We start from the raw sequence: 21,867 nt of genomic DNA on the forward strand, positions 1-21,867 counted from the left end.
AGAAAAGACAAGGCCTGGCCCAGCTTCATCTGCACGTGGAGCAGGAAAGGGCAGTCCTGACTCAGACACCCAGTCCTGCAACCTGCACAGTTCCCAGATGTACATCTGTGAGCAGCAAGAGGTAAAAAGCACAAAACCTCACAGTTCAGGATCCAAGGACACTGCAGAACAACAGGAGAGAGAAACTTGGCTGCTAGCATCAAGGTGTCTGCTGAGCAGTGACAGATTTCAGCAGGGCTCGGTTCATGCAACTGGTACCTTCTGTGCCTGATCAGCACCTGGCCAGGAGTGTTACAGCAAACCAGTGGCAGGAATGGGACCCTGGAGCCCCACCACTGGATTTTCCACCATAAGAGTCCTCTTCTCTCCTGACCCTACTGCACAAAAAGCCTGGAATAGAGTTTTCTGCTTGCAGTCTTCTGCTTTTGCAGGAGCCAAAGCCAGCAGCAGCCTACCTACCATCAGTGCCCACTTTGACAAACCAACAAGGCCACCCTCAGCCCAGGGGAGTACAGCAGATTGCTTTAACCAGCTACCCTGGGTGCTCCTCAAGAACTTAGAAAATGTCAGCTGCAACATCCAAGTAGGATCCTGGATAAATACTTGGGCAAAAAGCTCATGCCAGGTTCCTCGCAGCCAAACACCACACTGTTACTGCTACTTAAGACAAGTAGCTGAAACTGAATCATAGAATCATTAAGGTTGGAAAAGCACTCCAAGATCATCAAGTCCAACCATTAACCAAACACCACCACGCCAACTAAAACCATGTCCCAAAGTGCTACATATACACCTTTTTTTAACACCTCCAGAGATGGTGACTCCACCACTTCCCTGGGCAGCCTTTTCCAATGCTTGACCACTCTCTCAGTAAAGAAATTTTTCCTAATATCCAACCTAAACCTCCCCTGGAGCATTTTGAGGCCACTTCATCTCCTCCTATCACTGGCTACTTGGGAGATGAGACCAAAACCCAGCTCACTCCAGCCTCCTTTCAGGTAGCTAGAGAAGCAAAGTCTGAGGCACAGACTGACCCACAGCTACACACCAAAAAAGTGGCCCAGCAGTGAATCTCCTGGAGCCCAGCTCACTTCCTGAGCTCACTAAATGAAAAAGAAGAAAAGGAAACATTCTCTTTCCACATATGAATGTTTCTCCCTGCAAAGAGGGGCTAAGCATGAACCAAACAAAACTCAGGAGTAAAGCAAAGGCAAATAAACCCCCCCTCTCCTGCTGCAAACAAGAGAGAAACAGTTCAAAAAACATCTCCCAGCAACAAAAGGTTGAGGATCCCTTCAATCCCCAGCAACTGTGTCATCTTAATAAACCCTGATAACGAAGTGATTATGTTAAAAGCTGTCAAGGGCTGTGCTGACCAGAGCAGCCCTCTCACCAGCTTCAAGCAGCTTTGCTGGGGAGGTAAAAAAAGTCACCTTTCAGTAAGCTTGGAAGAGTCTGTTCCCCACTGATCCCGAGTGATCGGCCTTCATGTCGAAGGAATATTACACATTCAAGCTGCTGAAGATTTCAGCCTTTTTAAATTTTTTTCCTTCCCCTTTTCATTTTTTAAAGCAAGAATTGAAAGGCAGCAAAGATAAAAACTGTGTTCAACTGGAACTGGTTCACTCAGGGGAAGAAGAAACATAATACTCTTTCTTAGGATGCTGCTCTGGATCCAGGCTCAGCGAGTAAAATGACAGTGGTCACTAGTTTCTGACAGATGCCTGAAAGGCAAGAGCAGGAGAGGACAATAAGGGCAAGCTGGGTGGAGATGGGGCCAGAAGAAAGAGGAAGGCTCCAGGAGAAGGGGGAGGAAGGCTCTGGCAGTTCCCTCCCCTCCTCTCCAGCTCTTTGGCAGCCATAGGGGCAACCCAGGATTCACAACAATGTGAGGAACCAGCTGCCCTGTAACTTCCCTCAAAGGCAGGACTGGGAACAACAGGAAGGCACTGGTGGAAAGATGAAGACGTTGGAAAATTAAGACATGATGAAGTACTGGGCACTTTCTTAATACCAAAAAGGTGGGGATATGTTGCTGGCTCCAAGCACCAAAGCCTGCTCCTACTGTCCTTCTCCAGGGGAGGTGAAGCATGAGTGAAAAAAGGGGCACAGGGACAGCAGAGTCACTTACTTTCAGCTACGCAGCCGATCAGCAGCACGGAGAGGAGGTTCACGAAGGAGACCAGCGAAGACATCCCAGGGCTGGGAAGGATCCTCATCCTCTGCAACGGGCCTTCAGCCCCAGCCGGGAGGCCTCCAGGTCAGCAGGACTTCCAGTGTCTCCCCAGCGCTGTCAGCACCTGCGGGTACAGAGAGGAACAGGGGAGAGCTTAGAGAGAGCAGGAAGACAAGCCCCATGGCAGGGGAGGGAGCAGCCCCCATGGCAGGGGAAGGAGCAGCCCCCATGGCAGGGGAGGGAGCAGCCCCCATGGCAGGGGAGGGAGCAGCCCCCATGGCAGGGGAGGGAGCAGCCCCCATGGCAGGGGAGGGAGCAGCCTGGCAGAGCCCAGAGAGGCATCAGGATCCCGAGGAAGCGATTGCTGCTTATGGTCCCTGCAGGGAGGCCAGGCAGCCCTTCTCCTTGCTGCCACCAAGGACCCAGGCAGCAGGGAGGTGGGGACATGAGGCCAGCCTGCTCCAGCCTCCCCAGCTCGGCGGGACAGGGCGAGTTTCCGAGCAGACGCTCACAGAAAGGGAGGGAACAGACAAGAAAGGGAAGCATAACTGGGAGGCAGCAACTCGCAAGAGCCCCTGTTTAAAGTTTAACACCCACTGGCTCCTCTCCCTTCCCCAACACGGGAGAAAGGCAGCACTGGCCAAGCAGCACAGGAGCAATGAGGTGTGAAGGGATCTGACCTGACAAGGCCCAGGGACCCTCTTAAAGGGCGATTTTTCCACAAAAGCGCAGGGCAGGCGAAGAAAAACCGAAACCTCAGACATGAAAACCCAGGAAGGAACAAAAAAAATGCCCCACGAGAGGGAAGATGATGAAGTACGAGGTTTCTCTCCTGCGCCCCCTTTTTGTTTGCTGAGGATCCATGCAGCTGAAGGAGGGATTTCTCTCCTGCCCAGGCAGGCTCTGTGTTGTGCAGCACTGACCCCAACACAGCAAGCCTGAACCTCAGCCCTGGAGCCAGTGTAGGTGTCCAGAGCCCCTCCTGCAGGGCAAATGCACTCTGGTGAGCCTCCCAGACTTCTTACTATGGCTGGGATCACAGCAGCTACCCTGTGTGTCTGAGAGTCCCTATCCTGCTCAGTGCCTCAGTTTCCCCACCTGCAACACACTGAGGAACCAGGTTACGGAGCTAACATGAAACTGGCAGTGACAGATCCTGGAGCAGGAGGTGCTGTAGTTGATCCTGATGGACCAACAGGTACAGCAAGCAGACACAGCCTCCAAAGGACACTTCTGAGATTTTCTCCTGGCCACTTCTGCCCTGGATGTGGCAGAAAGTGGGTGCAGGACAGCACCAACACATCAGCTTGGCTGCCACTGGGGGGAGGAGGCTCAGGGCCTGCCTGCTCCCCTTGCCCTGCCAGCACATTTCCATGGAGACAACTCCTGCCTCCAAATGGAGCTGCCTGCTTACAGCTTTACCCTGATCCCTCTGCAAAGCTGGAACAGCATTAAGGAGCTGTACTCTTAGCAACTACCCCAGTCCTGTGTGTCAATACTGGTAACTGCTTCCTCCAGCGATAAGAGTCAAGCTTTGCCCCAGAAGGGCTGAAAATAAAGTGAAAACTGCAGCCACAACCTCCTCTTAGGGTCAGTAGCTACAAGGCTCCTCCATCAGACTCTGAGCAGCAGAATAATGGGCCAGAGTTTTGTGAAGGATGCTCTCAGATCTGTACAGATTCCTTCCTGCTATCAGTTACCCCAATTAAAAATCAAACCCAGGGTTTATCACCTTTTGGAGAAAAGCCAGGTAAGAGACATTGTACAGTGATCAAAGGCTTTAAAGGGACTAAGGGGATAGTGAGGTGCTTAAGCTTTCTTATACACATCAGGGTATGAGACCATCGGGACAGGCAGCGTGAAGGGGCATTTTAATCTTTTTCTGTCCCCATTAACTCTCCAAGGCTGAACAGTACAGAAATAAAAGAAAAGCCAGGATAAACAAGAAGTCCCCATATGTACTCAGCCCTAAAGAGCAACTTTCCAGAGAGAAGCTTTGGACTTGCACTTTGAGGATTACAAAGTCTCTGCTGTGAGCTCTGTGTCAGCCTAGATCCACCGTGCTTCGCTGGCTGGTGAAAACCGAGCGTAAATACTGCTACTCTCACAAAAAAAGAGACCAAATCTGGATGATAGCACTGGAATTTCTTCAAATGTTTGTTCTAGACACACTTGGAGAAACACACAGAGGCTCCAGCCAGATTTAATGTGGGGTTCACAGGGTTCCAGGGCGCAGAACAACACGTTGGGGTTTCTTTTGTTGTTGTCAGAGGCGAGCAGAGACCGGGACCGTTGTGAATAGCTGCAATTGTAACTGTTAATTAAACCAGGGATGTGGTACCAATGCCAGCACTACAAATGGAACCAAACTGCTCTCTGCTTCAGTCACGCAGCTCCTCGTTCCCACCAGCAAGGCTGGAGGGGGACAGGGCAGGAGTCAGAGAGAACAAGCATCCTCCCAAACATTTTAGTTCTCTGTATTAAAAAACACAACTGGGCAGCTCAGCCAGCACTTTAGAGACTCTTGTTTTTCTTTATCAGAGCAATAATCCCCCCCCGTCCCAGTAAATGCCACCAAACATCTCCTTGAGCCCTGTCTATTTCCAAGAAGTGTTTTCCACATCTCAGAGCAGCCAAGAGGCTGCACTGCCCCATGCACTGTGGCCCCAAAGTCCTCCCGATGATGGAGATGAATGCAGACATGGCAGGGAAACGTTTCACCTCCTCCAAAGGGAGCAGCCTGGCAGCTCCACTCTCCCACATCAAGCACAGCTTTTCATGTCACAAAATGGGCTCCGATAGAGAAGGTCTTGTCCCACATCTAGAGCAGCTTTTCATGCCATATAATGGGCTCCGATGGAGAAGGTCTGGTAAAGGGGATCCAGCAACAGCTCCAAGATTAGAGGAGATGCCAGAGGGTGACACTTCCACTCCAGTGCTAATGTGCTTCCCAAGCCCTTGATGGAGCCAGAAAGTGCTGGCAGAGATATTAGGACACGTCAACTTCAATCCAGCAACTCATCCTTCAGAGCAGGTATGTCACTGGCTGTCTCCCCCCGGACACAGGATATTCAGGACAGCAAGATGTGCACCCACCTGATTCCCCTGCAGCTACCAAGCAGAGGGGCAGCAGTTTGCTCGGCTTCCTTGGTAGCACCCTGGCAATAGGGAGTCTGGAAACAGACCCATTCCTGCCTACAATGCAGAACATGCAGCATTTGGAAACCCAGCTACCGTGCCCCAAGGCTCTGCTGCAGGTGCTGAATTCAAGCAGGAATTTCCTCACCCAAGGCTCAAATCCCAAGGGTTTCACCACACATCCTCTCCCCTCCTCTGCCTGTGCACAGCTTACCTTGTCTGTGCTCTCTGAAGCAGGTTTACATCCCTCCTCCTGCCTGTCTGCTGCACACCCAGCCAAGCTCCTGGCACCACACAAGTAAACATAATGGCAGTTTTCCTGCTCTGCTCCACAGACCTGCAAACCCTCACTAAATTCTCTGGCACAGGATCTACTGCAACACAAGCAAACATCTAATAGAGCTCAATCCTTGCTAAAGAATGCAATTAAGTAAAGCCATGGCCCCCAGTGGGGTCAGATTTGTGCTAGATACGGTCACATTTCAGGAATAAGATTAATTCTTACAGTAAAGGAGCTCCTGCAAGGCATTTGTTCTTGTGCTCTGCCTGCTCTCCAGCTCTACATACATGTGTGAACCCTGCAGGCACTGAGCACAGGGGCTTGGATAATAAATAATGAGAAGTGTTTGCAAGAAGCAGCTTCCCATTGTGGCTCCTCCAGCCAGTGCTGAGCTCAGGATCTCCATGGACCCAAGGGTGCTAGGCACAAAGGGTAAAATGCTCCAAAGCACTGACATTTCTTAAGAGCTTAAGTTCCATGAGAGTCAAAGGGACTTAATCTAAACCTCTAAGATGCTTTTGAAGATTTTCCTCCCAGCTACTCCCCTTTCAGAGGGTGCTGGACACCTAACTCCCTTAACTCCCTTAAGCTACTTTGTGTATCTGAGGGGATCTAGGAGGAGAGGGCTTATCTACAGATCAGTTTGGCTACTTTGGGCTCCTGGTGCTTAAAGAGGGAGCCTATGGGAAATGCTGCTAAAAACAAGTGTCTGCACAATTGCAGACACTGGGATGGGGCAGAGCAATGCAGATATTTTGCCATATGTCACTTTTTCTTAGCCCCTGTGGAGCCAGTGATTGAAATGTTTGCTCTGCATTTCAAAAAAAAAAAAATAAGCAGGAGGGAGGGATGATGCCTTCATTCCAGATTCATTGGAATAGAACAAACTGAAAAAAAAATTGACAAAACAAAGATCTCTTCTGTTTCACTTGCACACGAAAAGGAGAAGGGAGATTTTAAAGGAATTCTCTGCAAAAAAGTTCTACCCAGATCCAGAGGATGATTAAACATCTTCATTTTCAGTCACTGCTGCAGGAGAATTACTCCCATTAGACATATCAATCGAAGCAAACACCTTGCAGGCACAGGGCTGCACTGAGGTCTCTCTTCCTTCCAGCAGCACCAGCTTAGTTTGTGCTGCGTATTAACAAAGGTCAGTGGGTCACTTCATTTCCTCCCAGCAACCTCTTTAAAGAAAGAAGAAAAGCTTTTAGCACAACCACTAGCTCATTTGTCACCTCCCCTGGGGAGAGGAGAGATGAAATTTAAATTCGCCACCCCACATTTTCATTTTGCTCCTATCTAAGATCCTGCCCTCAGCAAACCCAAGCCCACCAGGGCTAGGATGGGATTGCTCCAGCACTGGTGGCTCATGGAAGGTGGGCAGCTGCCTGCTTGGACCTGGCCCAGGACTCCACTGTGGGACCTTCCTTCCCTGTAGGTGCTGGGGAGCAAGAAGGTGCCCATGTGCTGTCCCTGGAAGCCTGCCTGGCCCATGTCTCCTCATTCAGGTTGCTTTGCCAGCAAGTATTAGCCTCTTTTCCTGGAGAAACAGACCATGAAGACAAGAGCCTCAAAGTGTGTGTCTCTGACACTAATTTCCCTCTCCCCACACACCAACGTGCCAACCAGCTAAGCCCTATTTAATAAGGGGGAGAGACCACAGCCCTCGTAGCTCCTCATCAAGCACTTGAAAGCCAGTGTCGGGACAGAGAGGGAGATGCTGCTGATGCCTCTGATGAAAAAACAGCCACTCGACCTGAAATCTTGGTTAGGCAAGAGAGCCTTTGAGGAAGCTCACCCAGAGAGAGATCTGCATGCAGTGGCATTGTTGCTGCTGCTGCTCCCAGGGTTGGCTCAGGGGAGAGAAAAGAAGAAAACAAACCCACCAGCCACGAAAGTGAAATGCTGGAAGTCTCAGTGAGACCCAGTGCCAGAACCATGCATGTCCTTCCCCTGCAACAGGGACACTCCTCGTGCTCTGCAGACCTCCCTGTGCCTGCTCAGTCATGATCAGCAGCCCAGCAAAGTCTCCAAAAACATTCTGCCTTCTGGGCCACTTCATCTTGGCAAAGACACCCCGGGGATGTGGGAGCCTGTGGCTGCTTAAGAGGACCAGCCTGCTGGGGCAGGTGGGGCTGCTGTGCTCCCATCCCCCCCAGGACCCACCTTCCCCACAGCTTCATAAAATACACACAATACACTTAATAAAACAAACACAACCCCCATCCATCAGCAAAGCTCACCACCTCAAGACTAGATGGTGGCTTTAGGTGCCCAGCTCCAGAGGCTGGGCAGAAAGGGTTGATCTCAAGACATGAGGAGTTGGGATTATTTCCAAGTCAGGCCCTTTCCCTCCAAAGCTGCTGGATGCAGATCCTCCTCTACCCTGGAAAGCAACTCCCCAACCCACTTCAAAATGCAGGCCATGGTCTTGGCAAACACAATTAGAGCAGCCAGTAGAGATCCTTCCGAGCTAAGCGTGACTGTTTATCTATCCCGGAGTTACTTAGATCTTAAAAAAAATATTTACAAGAAAGAGGCAGAGTATCATCTTCCATGGGGAAACAAACACAGATGGAGGAATACGAGCTTTGATCAAGACTGTCACGGTCCTGTTTGCTGCTTTTCATCCCCAGATCTCCAAGTGCTTTAATATGACAGTATTATCCCTTTTTACAATGTGAGAAACCAGAAGAAACTGCACATGAAGACAGTGCTCTGAGCATGATGTCACTGTGCCTCTCGCTGGGTTTGCACACACACACACACACACACTCACTCTCTCTCCATTTTTGTTCTTTCCTGCATCATTCCTGGTCCTCCCGGGTGTGACAAGTCCCCAAGGAACAGGCACCAGGGGCATTCTGAGGTGCAGCACTGAGGGTGCCTGGTGGCACCACAGCAGGGTAAGGGTTAAGCTGTGGTCACTGCAGGAGATAGGAGAGCTCAGAGCTGGGCTGGAATCGTCAGGAGAAATTAATTTCCCCCCGCCAGGTTCCCTGCAGTGACAGCTCTGACAGGCTCTGACAAGCGGTGATGTGTCCGCGGCGCCTGGGAAACATTCTGCAGGTGCAGCACAGACTGGGCAGAGGGGACAGGGCCACTGCCAGAGGCCACCAGCAGCCAGGGGACAAGGAGGAGGAGGAAGCACAGCTCCCCTGGCCAGGCTGCGCTGCAGCCACAGCACAGGGAGGACCCCAAAGGATCCCCCTGCTACAGTGAAGACAGAGCAAAAAGTCAGCGCTGGAGGCTCCAGTGAGAGGGAGGCAATGCTGGAGTGACCAGAAATCCTGGGAGCTTCCTGCTGGGCCCACCACAGCGCTGGGCTGAAGAGAGTGGGAGGTGTCCCTGCCCATGCAGGGGGGTTGGAACTAGATGATCATTAAGGTGCCTCCCAACTCAAAACGTTCTGTGGATCCCAGGGTAAGATGTGGCTTCTCCTCTGCCTGCATGCACGCAGGGCAGGAGTTGGGCTCTACTCTGGGATGCACAAAAGCACGAGGCAGGGAAGAAACTGCCCCAGGGCCACATTTCCCTTCATCCCTTCTCTTTCCCCTCTCCTCCATCCCCTTCCCCTCGCTCACACACAAACTCACAGCACCCTTCAGCATCTACCAGCCAGCCATCACAGACCACCACTGAGCACCTTGATGGCACGAGCCACCATCAACAACTATATCTCCTTATGGTTCAGGGTAATACTTTGCCATTCTTTTTTTTTTTTTTTCCCCAGGCCTTCAAGTTTTATTTATTTATTTATTTATTTAGGAAGTCATTCATCATTAGCCTCAGCTGCCTGACAGACTGGGAGCTCCTTGGGGCACAGACTGCAGCTCGTCTCGACGCTCGTGCCGACAGCGCTGGGTAAATAATCGTCCGTCAGCATCACCTCACAGCAGCCCCAGCACAAGGCACCAGTCAGCCTCCACACAGGGAATAAACACCATCTTCTGTGAGAAAATCATGCTAAACAGAAAATTACCCCTCCCAAAGCACTTGCATCCCCAGCCTGGGAGTCAGGCAGGTGAGCGACACTGGGGTTTTACCACGTGCTCAAGATTTGGGGGGGAAACGTGGGGCAGGGAAGAGGCACAAACAAGCACCAAATGTCTTTGGTCTTTGGGACACCAGGCACTCTGCCAACTAAGATAATACCTTATTTTTAAGAATACCATAATCTTTCTTCTTTGGCCCAAATATTTTCAGCAGGCAGGGATTCCTGACCAAGTCTGAAGAGAAGGGATATATGCCCACTTCTGCCCTACAGCAAATGCTGCAGTTCCTTCATTCACACATCATCTCTTACAAGAGATTTAACATCATTTATATTCACTTTGGTCACTAGCAACCTTGCAGGTCTGTGTCCCCTAACACAACTCCTCTTTCTGAAATTCTTGTGCTGGCAGGAGCACTAACACTTCTCATCACAACCATCCCTTCTCCGACCTGGACGATGCCACCACAATCATCATCAGACCCTTTCCGAATCAGAGACATCAAACACCACTCAAACAAAGCAGAGGAAAAAAAAACAAACCAAAACAAAAAACCACAACAAAAAGCCCGACCAAACAACAGCCCATCACCAGCAAAACTGCAACAGCTTTTCTCATGTCTGGAGTCCAAGCTAAGGAAAAGCATTTTTCCACCCCAGAACAAATGAAGGTTCAGATCGGTGCTCTCCACCTTCTAGGGGAAGAAAGACTTCCTGGACTCACATTTGTGAGTGTTGAACTACAAAACCTGAGTAAACCACTGAAGCATGCAAACCCAATGCTCTCCTGACCTGCAGCATGGCAGGAAGATGAGCTGTGCTGGGAAGAGCCCACCCAGATGGCATCTGTCCCTCTGAGCAGGCCAACCCCTCAGTTTTGGCTACTGCTCCCTTCACATGGTGACTTGGATGCTGCTGCGTCTTGCAGCCTCCTCCACCCTCCAAACCACTCATCCCCTCTGCCCGCTCTGCACAGGGACTCCCTGGGCTGTTAACAGCAGGGGGCAGGGCCCCCTCCTGCCCCCCAAAACCCCTGTACCAGCAGGGGGTACAACCCCATTCCTGGGGCCGATGACGCTGCTCCTCACTGACAGCACCTCAGCTACTGACAGAAACCTGCCTGGCCCTCCTCCAGCTGCTCCATCTTCTGCTGCCCTCTGAGGGCACTGCTTTTACACTGCTTTTTCACAAAATAGGTGGTTGTTACTGAAGAATCTTGTGCAAACCCTCCCCTGAGGATAAGAGGTGGGCTTCCCAGCACCAGCAGCTGGGCCAGGAGCACAGGAGGGCAATCCTGCCCCCCCACTGCTGCTTGGACACTTATGTCCAAGCCAAGCATCTTTTACCAGCGTTCAGCCCAAGCAGAAGAGAGAAAATAGATGAAAAATTGAAAGGGAAAAAAAAAATTAAAGAAAGGAAGTTAATTAGGAACATGAGGATACTTTATCAGTTCCAGCTCAGAGTGCTGGGTGGGTGTAAGATGTCACCAGCCCTCTTGCAAGAACGACCTTCTCATTAGAGGCAATTGCTGATCGATTGCTTCCATTTGTTATCTTCATCAGTGCTCAAGGCTCCTCAGAGCTCTCCACTGAACCCAACACTGAGCACCCAGGCAGCTCGATGGGCACCAGGGACACCCCAGACTTCGTCCAGATTTTGCATTACTCCTTTTTTTCCCCCAGGCAGACAGAGCCCACCACACTATGAGCTACAATAAATAACCCCCAAAATATCTCCAAACCACATGAACACACCCAACAAGCCAAACCCAAATGGCAAGACTGACTCCAAACACAACACCCTGGAGAACTTCATAACAATTACAGACCCAGGCAAGGACCCTGCTCCCTCACATCCCACTGAACCCAGAGAGGCTCTCATTGAGTAACACACAGTTGGTTTGGATTTACACTAAGACAGAGAAAAACTTAATTCCCTGCTTATCATGTTTAGGTTCCCCCATGGCCAAGAGATGCAGAGGCCTGTGCTTTCTCATTCTGGAAGAGGCAACTAAACCCCAGAGGCTGAACAGCCCAAGCCCACATTCAAGCAAGCCAAAAGCCTTAGGAAACAGAAATAAAAAGAAATACATTTCCTTCTATGGGCTGTACATGACATGGCCACTCTTGTCTGCACACTCCTGGGCAGCCAGGCTGAAAGATGACATGAGTGCTGTGGTCCCTGTGCAAGGATGGAGCAGCCTGCACACACTCAGCTTATCAGCAAAAAACAAATGTAAGGAAATAAAAGTAGTAAAGCAAACATGCAAAGTGCAGCCTAATTACTATGTGGTGGCAAATTAAAATCATTGTGGCAACAGTGCAGCTGATGATCTGTTTTGTTTCCTCATACCCCATGAAAAAGGCATGGTTGGGATTCAATTAGGGAAGGTTAGAGGTGGAAAAAGGAGGGTAAGCCTGGCTGCTCTGCTCTGCACAGCACACCCCACCAGCAAACCCCCCAGCCTGCCAGGGCCGGGATCCTGACCCTGATCAAATCTGCAGTAAGAATAGGGAGGCTTGTCTGCCTTGGTCCACACCAGAGAGCTGGCTGTGCTGCCACAGCCTGCAGCTGATTAGTGATCAGCGAGTAGAGCTAATCAGGATTATTAGCAAGTGCCGTCTTCCCTGGGTTTTGCAGCAGCCTGCATGGGAGGATTGTTCACCCAACCTCTGCACGCTGGGGACACTCCATCCTGCCACAAGCACCCACTGCTGGCCAGCACACAGGGCAACCTGGCTCCTGCAGCCACAGGCCCATCAATGCCTCCCTAAGTGTTTTTTCCACCCCAGGATCAAGCACAGCACCATCAAGACCAACTGAGAGGGCACCCCTGCATACAGGGATGTCATTCCCACTTCTAGCTTCTCTCTAGTTCAACCTGCCTTTTCCTCCCTTATCTCCCCCCCATTTCCCTGCCAGGAGCTCCAGCCCTGTCAGCCAATACAGGGGGTTAAACTCCATAAAGAGGATTTGGTTTTGAGCTTGCAAGACAGAAGATGAGCAAATCCCTTCCCTTGCTCTGGCAGGAATCCCGTGTCTCAGACCCACCAGCCAGGGGAGATTAAGAAAGGAGGAGAGAAAGAAAAAAAACCATCCATCACTCACAGCCATGATCTCATCCAAATTTAGGAGCTAAGCTGGGAGGATGCTGGGTCACTGCTTGGGCTGGTGGAGCCCTGCAGACCAGCAGACACCAGAGCAGACTCGTAGGTCTTAGGCTGCAGTGCTCAAGGTCAGCAATGAGGCTCGGAAGCCGCATCCATGCTCTCTGCTTGCCTTCCCTCTGATTCAATTCTGCCTGTCTAGGGAACCTCTGGCTCTTGCCACATCCTTGTAGAGAGCCCCAGCTATGGCAGGTGCCTCCAGGAGTTACCTTAATGCACTGAATAAAGCCCCACAAAACACACCAGTCTGCAGCTACACCCCAGCAAGCCAGGAATGCTTCTGAGCCAAGCAGCTTGGCCAGGCAGGGTTTTGCTGCAATTCTCATCTTCCATATGAGATGCAAAATTAAGAGGCTGCTAAATAAGCAGAAATTGGGAGTAACATCATCCTCGCCACATTCCAGCTCCTGCCTGACAGCCTGATCTCACCCTGCTGGGTTGTTTCTATTAAATATGATTTTCCTCCCTGTCTGCTCCCAGCAGCTGCAGCAGCGCGGTCCTGTCGGGCCAACAGCCACCCCGCTCCAGAGGTAGCTGCACTTCATTGGTTAAGAGAAAGCAACCCTGTCCACACCAGGGGGGCATCTGAGGTGGCTTAAAACATTTATAAGCATTCCAAGATTGGTAATATCCCTCCTGCAGCAGGCTGTAGGAAAGGAGCTCACGAGAGGACCCTGGAAACCTTACCCAGGATTGAAACAGCCTCCACCTGGCAGGCACGTCGTGTTGTATTTTCCTTTAAAGCAACATCAGAGTTTTTTTGACAAGCTGGTGAGATCATCTAGGTACCTTTGTTACCAGTCAATCATCACAAAGATCAGGTAAAGAGATTTTTCTGAGGAGGCTGGCTGAGTGCTCAGCACCATGGTTTTGCAATCCTGCCCAGCACACACACACACATCCCTGGTGAGAAGTGGGCAATGAATTAAACGTGCAATAATATTGACTCAGCAGGTGAAGACCAGCAGCACGCACCAGGCTGTGCCTGGCCAGGGAGAAGGATGCTTTCTGTCCTCCATTTTCAGCAGGGCAGGAAGAGAACTGCCTCATAAAAGCAGATTCTTTCACTCTTGAGCAGTGTGGCTGCAGGAAGCTTTCCAGAGCCCATGACCCCTCTCTGCCTGCCCAGCCAGCACGAGTGCTTGGGAATGACTTGTCCATCTTTGGAGGCATGGAGCCAAACAGGAATGGGTCCAACAACAAATCTCTCTGTTGGACGTGCTGAAGCCACCATATTGCAGAAAATGCTTTTGTTCTTCCTGCACCATCTGGAGTCACCAGGAAATGCAACTTTTTTGTCCCCATCAATTACCGCAGGGAGAAATCTGCTGTTCCCTGAAAGGCAAAACTTTCCTCTTTCTCCCAAGAGGAGAGCGATGGGAGAAGCAGACCTGAGCCCCCTCTGCAACACACCTGGGTTTTTACAACCCCCTGAGCCCCAACATTCAGTTTTTGGGAACCAACCCACAGCTTTCCCCCTCCCCGCTCAGCCCCAACTGCACTGCTCAGGACCCTGGTCTTGCTAAAAAAACAAGTTTCTTGTGCTCAAACTTCCCAAAACGAGGGGAGATGAGACCTTTCCATCCTTTCCCTGTCACCAGAAGCAGGAGATGGTGTGGCCAGCCTGGCAGGGTGATGTGGAGCACTTCCCAAGGGGAGGACATGGCTGGTGGCCCATGGCACAGGCCGTGTGGGGCTGAGCAGAGCACAGCCCAGGGATGGGAACATCTTCACGGAGGGTTTTTAAGAGGCCAGGCACGACTCTGCCTCCAACAGCTTCCAAACACACGATGCTGCCTTGGGCCGGCGAGAGGGACTAATTGACCTTCCAACCTCCCTTCTGTTGTTACTTTCTATGATTTTACAACCTCTCTAAATGGTTCATTTATCCTGAGCGAACTCCTGCTGCATCCCGCGCAGCAGCCGGTTGTGCAGCACCTCACGCCGACCACACCAGGCGAGGGGCTGAGCCTGTGGGGAAGAAAATAAGGGGTGCGGGGAGCCCCAAAAAGCCTCTTGCTGAAAAGAAGTGCTAAGCAACATCTTAAATTTTTCAACTTCGGGCCTGTTCATTGGCCTGAATTAATGCCTAGACCCTGAAGGCGATACCCTGTGGCCAGGGTGACTCCTGCCTTGGAGGGGTCAGTGTCTCCAGCACCAAGGCCACCAATTAAAGCTTTTAACGATGCAAGCCCAGGACCTTGCTAAGCCCTGAGCAGCCTTCACCCAGTGCTCTCTCTGCTAATAACCTGGTGCCATAGCCAAGCGATGGCTACTGGGCTGCCTTGAATATTTATGACCTTGTAGATTGCTTCTTCCTCTCCATAATGATCCCCCTGCTTCCTGAGACTCTTAGAGCCTGTCCCTGCCCGGGCAGAAGGACTGGTCTCCTCCCAGGACACCTCCAAGAGCATCTGCACATCTCTGGAGCAGTAAGGCAGGGTGCCAGGGTGGGATTTTATTTTGTTTTTAAAGCCTCTCCCCAACCCTTTCCCATTACAGCCTCAGCTCGAGTTCTCTCGTTAATCTAATTGTTCTCCTAATGAAGATCTGCAATTCCTCAAACATTAATTACCAACGGCAGCAGCAGTAGCAGCTGTGGAACAAGAGCTCCCTGTCCCTAATAATACGCTTCACACTTTTCCCTGCCACAGCTCAATTTAGCTTTGCATGATTTGGCTGGGGGGAGACAAATAACATTTGAGCTACAGGGCTCGGCAGACAACCCAGGGAGGGGGCAATGATCTCCCCAAGCCCAAGGTTGCTCTGCAGCACTGCAAGTCCTTGGCCAGCTAAAACCCCCTTTTTAATACCACCTGCAACTCCAGCCCCCACCTTAGGGCTCTGCCTCCATCATGGCACCATCTCCAGCAGATCAGATGCAGCTTCTAGCAGGTGTAAAGAGATCTGCAAACAGCTGGAAGCAAAAGAGAGGTGCTACATCCATGGTCCCCATCCCTACACTAAGCACTATGGTAGCACAAATAAACCAGCAGGAAAGTGAGAGCACGGGTAGGAAAACAAACACCAGCAGGATGGGCTCGGGCGGTCGGGAATGAGTCAGGGGTTGGAGGCAGAGAGAAGGGGGGGAGCAGCTGGAGGGAGGGTGAAGCTCAAGCCATCATTTGTTTCACTCACAGTAAAACGGAAAAAGAAATGAACAGGAAGGTTATCAGTGATGGTGCAACTGGAGTAGAGTTGCAGACCTGGAGGGAATGGGGGCGCAGGGCCCCAGGCACCGCACGCTGCCAGCCAGGCAGCCTGGAGCTCACCTGGCTGCAAGGGGTGTCCCACACCCCCCAGGACCCAGGGGGACTGCATCACACTCCCATCATGCCCACAAACCAGTGATGGCTCTGGCTACAGAGACCAAAAGAAACTCAACACACAGGTCCAGAGCAGGTGGTGGGACCAGCACTGCATTTTAGGGAGCAGCTGGTCCCTCCACATCCCTCATTCCCTGTTATCCATGATGCAGTCGTGGAAAACCACCACCATCCATGTTCACAAAGGTCAACACCTTCCAATCCCAGAAGCATTGTCCCCTCCAACCCAAGGATGCACGAAGGGAGCAAGAAGAAAGACCAGCCAGAGGAGAAATGTCAGCCGAGCCCCTCCTTGCAAAAGAGGCTCAAAACCACGGAACAGGAGAAGCAGCTGGAATGGCTGGAGCCAGCAAAAGCTGTAGCAGCCCCTCTCGCCAGCTCTGCTGCAGCCAAAAATACACAAGGGGAACAAAACAACACAAAAAAATCCCAACAAGCCACCAGAGTTTTGTGTAACAAAAGCAAACAAATAGATTTGTGAATAAATATTGATTTCACAGGAAGTCAGACAAACCCTTCCAAAAACACACACTGGCACCAGGCCCCCCGCCCAGCAGTCATCACTTTGTGGGTGCCTTTGCTCTGTTGGCAGCTTGTGCTGCTTTGTAGAGTTTTGGTTTCCAGGGGTACCAGTCTCCCCTGTGCTGAGCATCGTGCACCAGGATCATCTTGAGAGATTTCAAGAAATAAATGCCAGGGCCAGCCAGCCAAGGAGCCTGTGCTGGGCAAAGGATGTGACACAACAAGCAAAGACCCACTGTTATTGGCCCTAACCTCTCTCCTGGAGAGGTGGTCAGGTAGTGCTCCCTGGCACTACAGGCTCACTTTGGTCTTAAGGAGATAAATCTTCCCTTCAGCCAAAGCACAGGGCTGAGTCAGACCTGGAGTCACGGGGGTGATGGGACACTGCTGCACACTTGCTTCTTCCTGACCTCAAACACATCTGCACATTCCCTGATCCATCACGGACACACACATGGGCCTTTCATCCCAGGAAAACCCCTGCAGCACTGTTGCTCTGCAAAAATTAATGTGCCCATACATGGAATTTTGAATCTTGCTTTACAAAGCAGGAGTCTCAGGGGGAGAGCTGGGCACTATTTCATTGACAGTAGCATGAGCATGGCAGGGTAGAGCCCAGACCTGGTGCACAGCACAGACCTACCCTTCCCTGCCTCACACAATCCCTTGTATAGGGCATGTCAACCTCCTGTTGAACCCCACTTTGCTTCCTGCAGCCCCCCAAGAGCAGCAGAAAGCAATGAACACCAGCACCTCATCTCCAGTGCTTTTCCACTCAACTCCCAGCCTTGTTCTGCCTAGGGGATCCAATGGAAGGATCAAGAGGGCAGTTTACACCCAATTCACCCCCAGAATCATCACGCTGGGGGGGGGGAAAAGCACTTGAGCTTTAAGGGGCTTTCAAGTAATTGCCAAGTGTCTGGAGGTGGGCAGAAAGAGCCCAGACAAAGTCTAAGGTGCTGCATCCCAGAGCTGACCAGGCAGCAGGCGCAGCCGGCGCTCAGCGGACACGTGATTCCAGAGGGAGCATCTCAGCACGGATCCTGCTCTCCTCCAAAAAAAGAAAAGGTTTCTTTTGTTCAGCCTCCTCCCAGCACAGCAAAGAAATCCCAGCCCCGTGAGCTCCGTGAGGGGCTGGTGACGCTGATCACAGCTTTCCTGCTCATTTCTTTTTCAATGAGTGAATTAGCAGGCAGCCAGCCGGCTTGAACATCCCCTTATCTCTGCACCGAGCTCGCTGCTGAGGATTTGCATAATTTTAATCTTTCCCACCAATGAGCATGAAAAAATTAGTTTTCCACTATTTTATCTTCTATTTGTGTTCAATAAACAGAGCTGGCAACTTTGCTCCATGTATTTATACTGGGAACCATGAGGAAGAAGGACGGGGGTAAGAAAAAGAATTCCCCATCTCCAGCCCTTGGCCAGGTGGAGGGGAGGAGGGAAGAGGGGAAAGGTTCTGCAGAACTGCTTCAAAATGCAGCTGGAGATGGATTTGAGATGGAAGCCCAAATTTCTTTATCCAATTCCCAGCTGTCTCCTCCAGAGTCCCTCTCCTATCTCCCAGCACCAGCAACCAAACTTCCTCCCTCCATCAAGACCTTTGATTTGCCTCTCAAGCAAAGAGGTTGCTGGACTCTCTCAAATACAGACTCCCAAGAACATCAGGACTCCAGGGGTGGAGAGGGAGGTCCCTGGACAATGAGGTCTCGCCTGGAGAAACCATGTCTCCATTAGCAGGGAATGGTTTTTCTCATCCCCCCAGATTTGAGGACAGGGTTACCCCAGGTCACTCCTCGTGTTTATGCACCTAACAAAGGTTTTGGCTCCTCTTGGCTCTGCAAGACCAGTCACGCTCAGCAGCACCCAGCAGATCCAAGTGCTGCCCTGCACCATCCTCCTGGGCAGGCACAGCAGCAGCCCAAGCTCACACCCTTCTCTTTGCAGGATCCTCCATCCAAATTGCTCACACCCCGTGGAAGGAGGGAAGGGAGAGGGAACCACACTGAAAATCACCACCACCCACGCAGAGCTTGGAGTGGTTTTTAATTCCATGCGCTTTTTCAAAGAAAAGGATGCACCTAAAATTAAGCTTGTCCACACAAAAAAAGGCACTTAGAAGAAAAAGCCCCTGCTTTTGCCCTTTCTGCTGCAGAATGAGAACATCTTTGTTGGCAGCAGGCAGTGGGCAGGGATGCAGGCTGAGCCCCATACCCCACACCCACACACTTCTGGATTACACATCTGAAACCAGGGCTGCTCGGAAGAAAATGCAGAGAAAATCGAGGCTCTCCTTGCACGGATCCTGCTCCTGAGTAGGGTGGAAGCCACCAGCATGAAGACACCTTTTAAATTTCCTTCCAGCCTATGGAGCCCAATGCAGGTCAGGGCATGGACCAACCAGATGCAGGGACAGATTTCCACCATCTCCAGTAAACCTGGACTGGCCTTTGTGCCCCCGAGGCTCCAAAAAGGTACCCCCAGAGGCAGATTGGAAGGAAACTGCCCCCAAAATGCAGGGTTTAATGGCAGTAGGTGGCTCACAGGACTGATCCCATGGCACCCAGGCAACTGCTGGGTCTACCTGGGGCACAGCTACCCCTCACAGCAGGATGATGCCCAGCTGCCCCAAGGAGCTGGTTTCTCCCTCCCCCTCCACCCAGCTCTTCCCTCTGATCCTGGCCTCCACACAACCTCTCCCTACTACCAGCTCTTCTGCACCCAGAGGTGCAATTACCTTCCATACGTTCTCTATTTATGCTCTAAGAACCATGTAATTTTCTAGACCAAAAACATAATTAAAGAGTTGGAGCTCCCTGGAATGGAGCCCTCTCTCCTGCCATTGCTCTTATCTTCTCTAAAAATACCCTGGCACAGCAGCCCTGTGCCAAGGGTCAGCTTGCAGCCATGGAGAGTGGAGCAGCCCTGCTGCTATGGGTGTCTAGCAAGGGGAATGCACCCAAAAGCCCCCACTTTGGCCCCAGAAAGGGGCTGCCCCCCTGGGAAGCCTTTGTTGAGCATCCAGCTCTGTTGTGCTGCAGTTGAGGTTCCAAGGGGTCACCTACACAAGGAGTGGTTAATTCAGATTTAACTTCTAATGTGGTTTATCTAACCAATTTTAAAACCTTGGGCAGACAGACTAATTGAGAATTAAGGGGACTTTGATGATCATTGCTCTTCCAGCAGAACCTATCTGGGGATGCATCCAGCTTATTCCAGGATAAATACAGCCTTCCAGATGAGATGCAAGGGCACATCTGCACAGGGAACATCAGACCCCAAAGACAGCAGCTTTTCCTTGGACAACAACAAATGGAGCCATGGCTCTGGTCTGGCCCCAGGAAGAGCAGAACATTTAGGACCTTTTCCAACCAAGGAGCTTCCCAGGTGCATGAGGAGGTGCCAATGCTGCGGGTCTTGGGCACAGCTTGTTGCTCCTCCAGCCACCAGGATGGCAGCCAACAGGGCTCAAAGAACAGCTCTTGAGGAGAAACAAACCTGGGGCAAGAGCTGTGGCTGGGGAAGGGGAGGAACCCTAGCTCCACAAATGCTCCAACTCACAGCTCTGCGCACCCACACACACCTCCAACCTTCCCACACATGGATCACTGAGTGCACCTGGCTGGCAACAACACCCAAGCTGCTCTGGTATTTGGCTGGAGAGGGCTGGGTTAGGCTGGTGATTAAATAAAGTGGGCAAAAGGCAGCAAGCACAGCAAAGCACTCTCGGCCACCCATTTCAGTCTGACCAAGGTCCCCTGGAGAAGCAAAGCACTCCCCATTTCCTTTGGCATTCTCTGTTCACAGCTACCGTGTTGATCCAGCCCAAGCCTGACCCCATGAGAGCAGAGAGCAGCCCTTGGCCACCTAGCCCAATGCCTGCACCCAGGGACTCACACACTCATCCCTCATCATCTTTAAACATGGGGATAACACTCTGCTCCATGACAGAGCATCACAGAGCCCAATCCACATCCATAAAGCCCAGGACAGACCACGCTGCAGAGGCAGAAGCATCCCAGCCCTCTCCACGCTTCTGTTCACGTGCTCGGCTTGCTTGAAAACATGCTCATGTGGGTTAGTGGCAGTTGCCCCCAAAGAAAATCCCTTCAGACCAAGGATGTGCACCCACAAAGTGCCTGTGCACCCCAGGGAGGTGCCATAGAGGGATGTGCTGGGTGTGGCCACACAGGCAGGAGCCAGTGGCCACAGGGCAGCTGGGAGTCCACAGGTGAACAGAACAGTACACACCATTCTCTATCTTCTCCATGGGATAATGGCTTCACATCCCACAGGCAGCTGAGCATGACCAAGGTCACGCAGCAGGGAAGTGGCAGAGCCAGGTACCCACCTCCCCAGCCCTCCTGGATCCCTCTGGCAGCAGCAGCAAGGGAGGTGGAGCTGACTGCACCAACTCCCACCCATGAAAACGGCCACTGCTTCTTTCCACCCTCAAAAAAGCAGCCAGCACTGCAGAGGGGGGCACAGCGCCCGGCAGCCGGGTATGACCAGACCAGAGCAGGGAGACAGAGACACGCCATGAGACCTGCTGCTCCCTGGGCCTCCCTTGCCCTCCTGCTCCCAGGGGAGAGCCGGAGGCAGCGGGGACGCGCAGGCTGACAGCCCCGCCGGAGCCAGGTGCCTCCTGAGAGGCGAGACGCAAAGAGAAACCCTCTCTTGCTCATTAAGCACGGCGCAAACGAGCAGGGCGAGAGCTCACAGAGGCCTGCTGGCAGCAGGCAGCCAGCCTGCCCACCCTGCCGGGCCACGGGAGCAGCTGCCCGGGTGGGCAGAGCCCCATCTGCCCGCTGCTCCTGCCCCGCTCTGCGCAGACACGCGGGCCCCGGCTCCCCCGGCCAGAGCAGCTGCGCTGGGGCCCGTCCAGCCCTTCCTGAGCGATGGCTCCGGAGGGGTTTGGCTGCAGACCCCACTGGCTGCTGCTCCTTTCCAGCCCCAATTTGCTTCATCTGCTTCCTGCCTGCAAGGGCTGCGTCCCCCAGCAGAACCTGCCGGCTCCCGCCAGGGCTCTGGGGGAAGGAGCGAGGTCCCGCAGCTGCCGCGGCGCCCCACGCGCGTGGGGAGGCAGAGGAGTAAGGGCAGTAATGTGGGGAGGGTGGGGGGAGAAAAAGAAGAAAAAAACAACAAGAGAAGTAAAAACCAAGTATGAAACAGCCCTGGGGGAGAATCACTCGCCCGGACTTGCTGTAATTGCACTCCTGCTGCAGAATACAAAGCTCTTGGCGCGGATCTCTCATAAAACT

The 21,867-nt window shown here is 52.0% G+C and overlaps 1 protein-coding gene across 13 annotated transcripts in view; it reads right to left on the minus strand.

Moving 5' to 3' along the window:
• The window catches only part of PTPRS (protein tyrosine phosphatase receptor type S), a 162,365-nt gene that overhangs the window by 98,164 nt on the left and 42,334 nt on the right, over positions 1 to 21,867 (minus strand). For all 13 annotated transcript variants that reach the window (XM_051639352.1, XM_051639366.1, XM_051639354.1 and 10 more), the window contains one exon: positions 2,132 to 2,300. In XM_051639352.1, the coding sequence (XP_051495312.1) occupies positions 2,132 to 2,219 (88 nt within the window). In that variant the 5' untranslated portion in view covers positions 2,220 to 2,300. The remainder of the gene's footprint in view (positions 1 to 2,131; positions 2,301 to 21,867) is intronic.

This window comes from Apus apus, chromosome 24, assembly GCF_020740795.1.
Source record: "Apus apus isolate bApuApu2 chromosome 24, bApuApu2.pri.cur, whole genome shotgun sequence".
NCBI lineage: Eukaryota > Metazoa > Chordata > Aves > Apodiformes > Apodidae > Apus > Apus apus.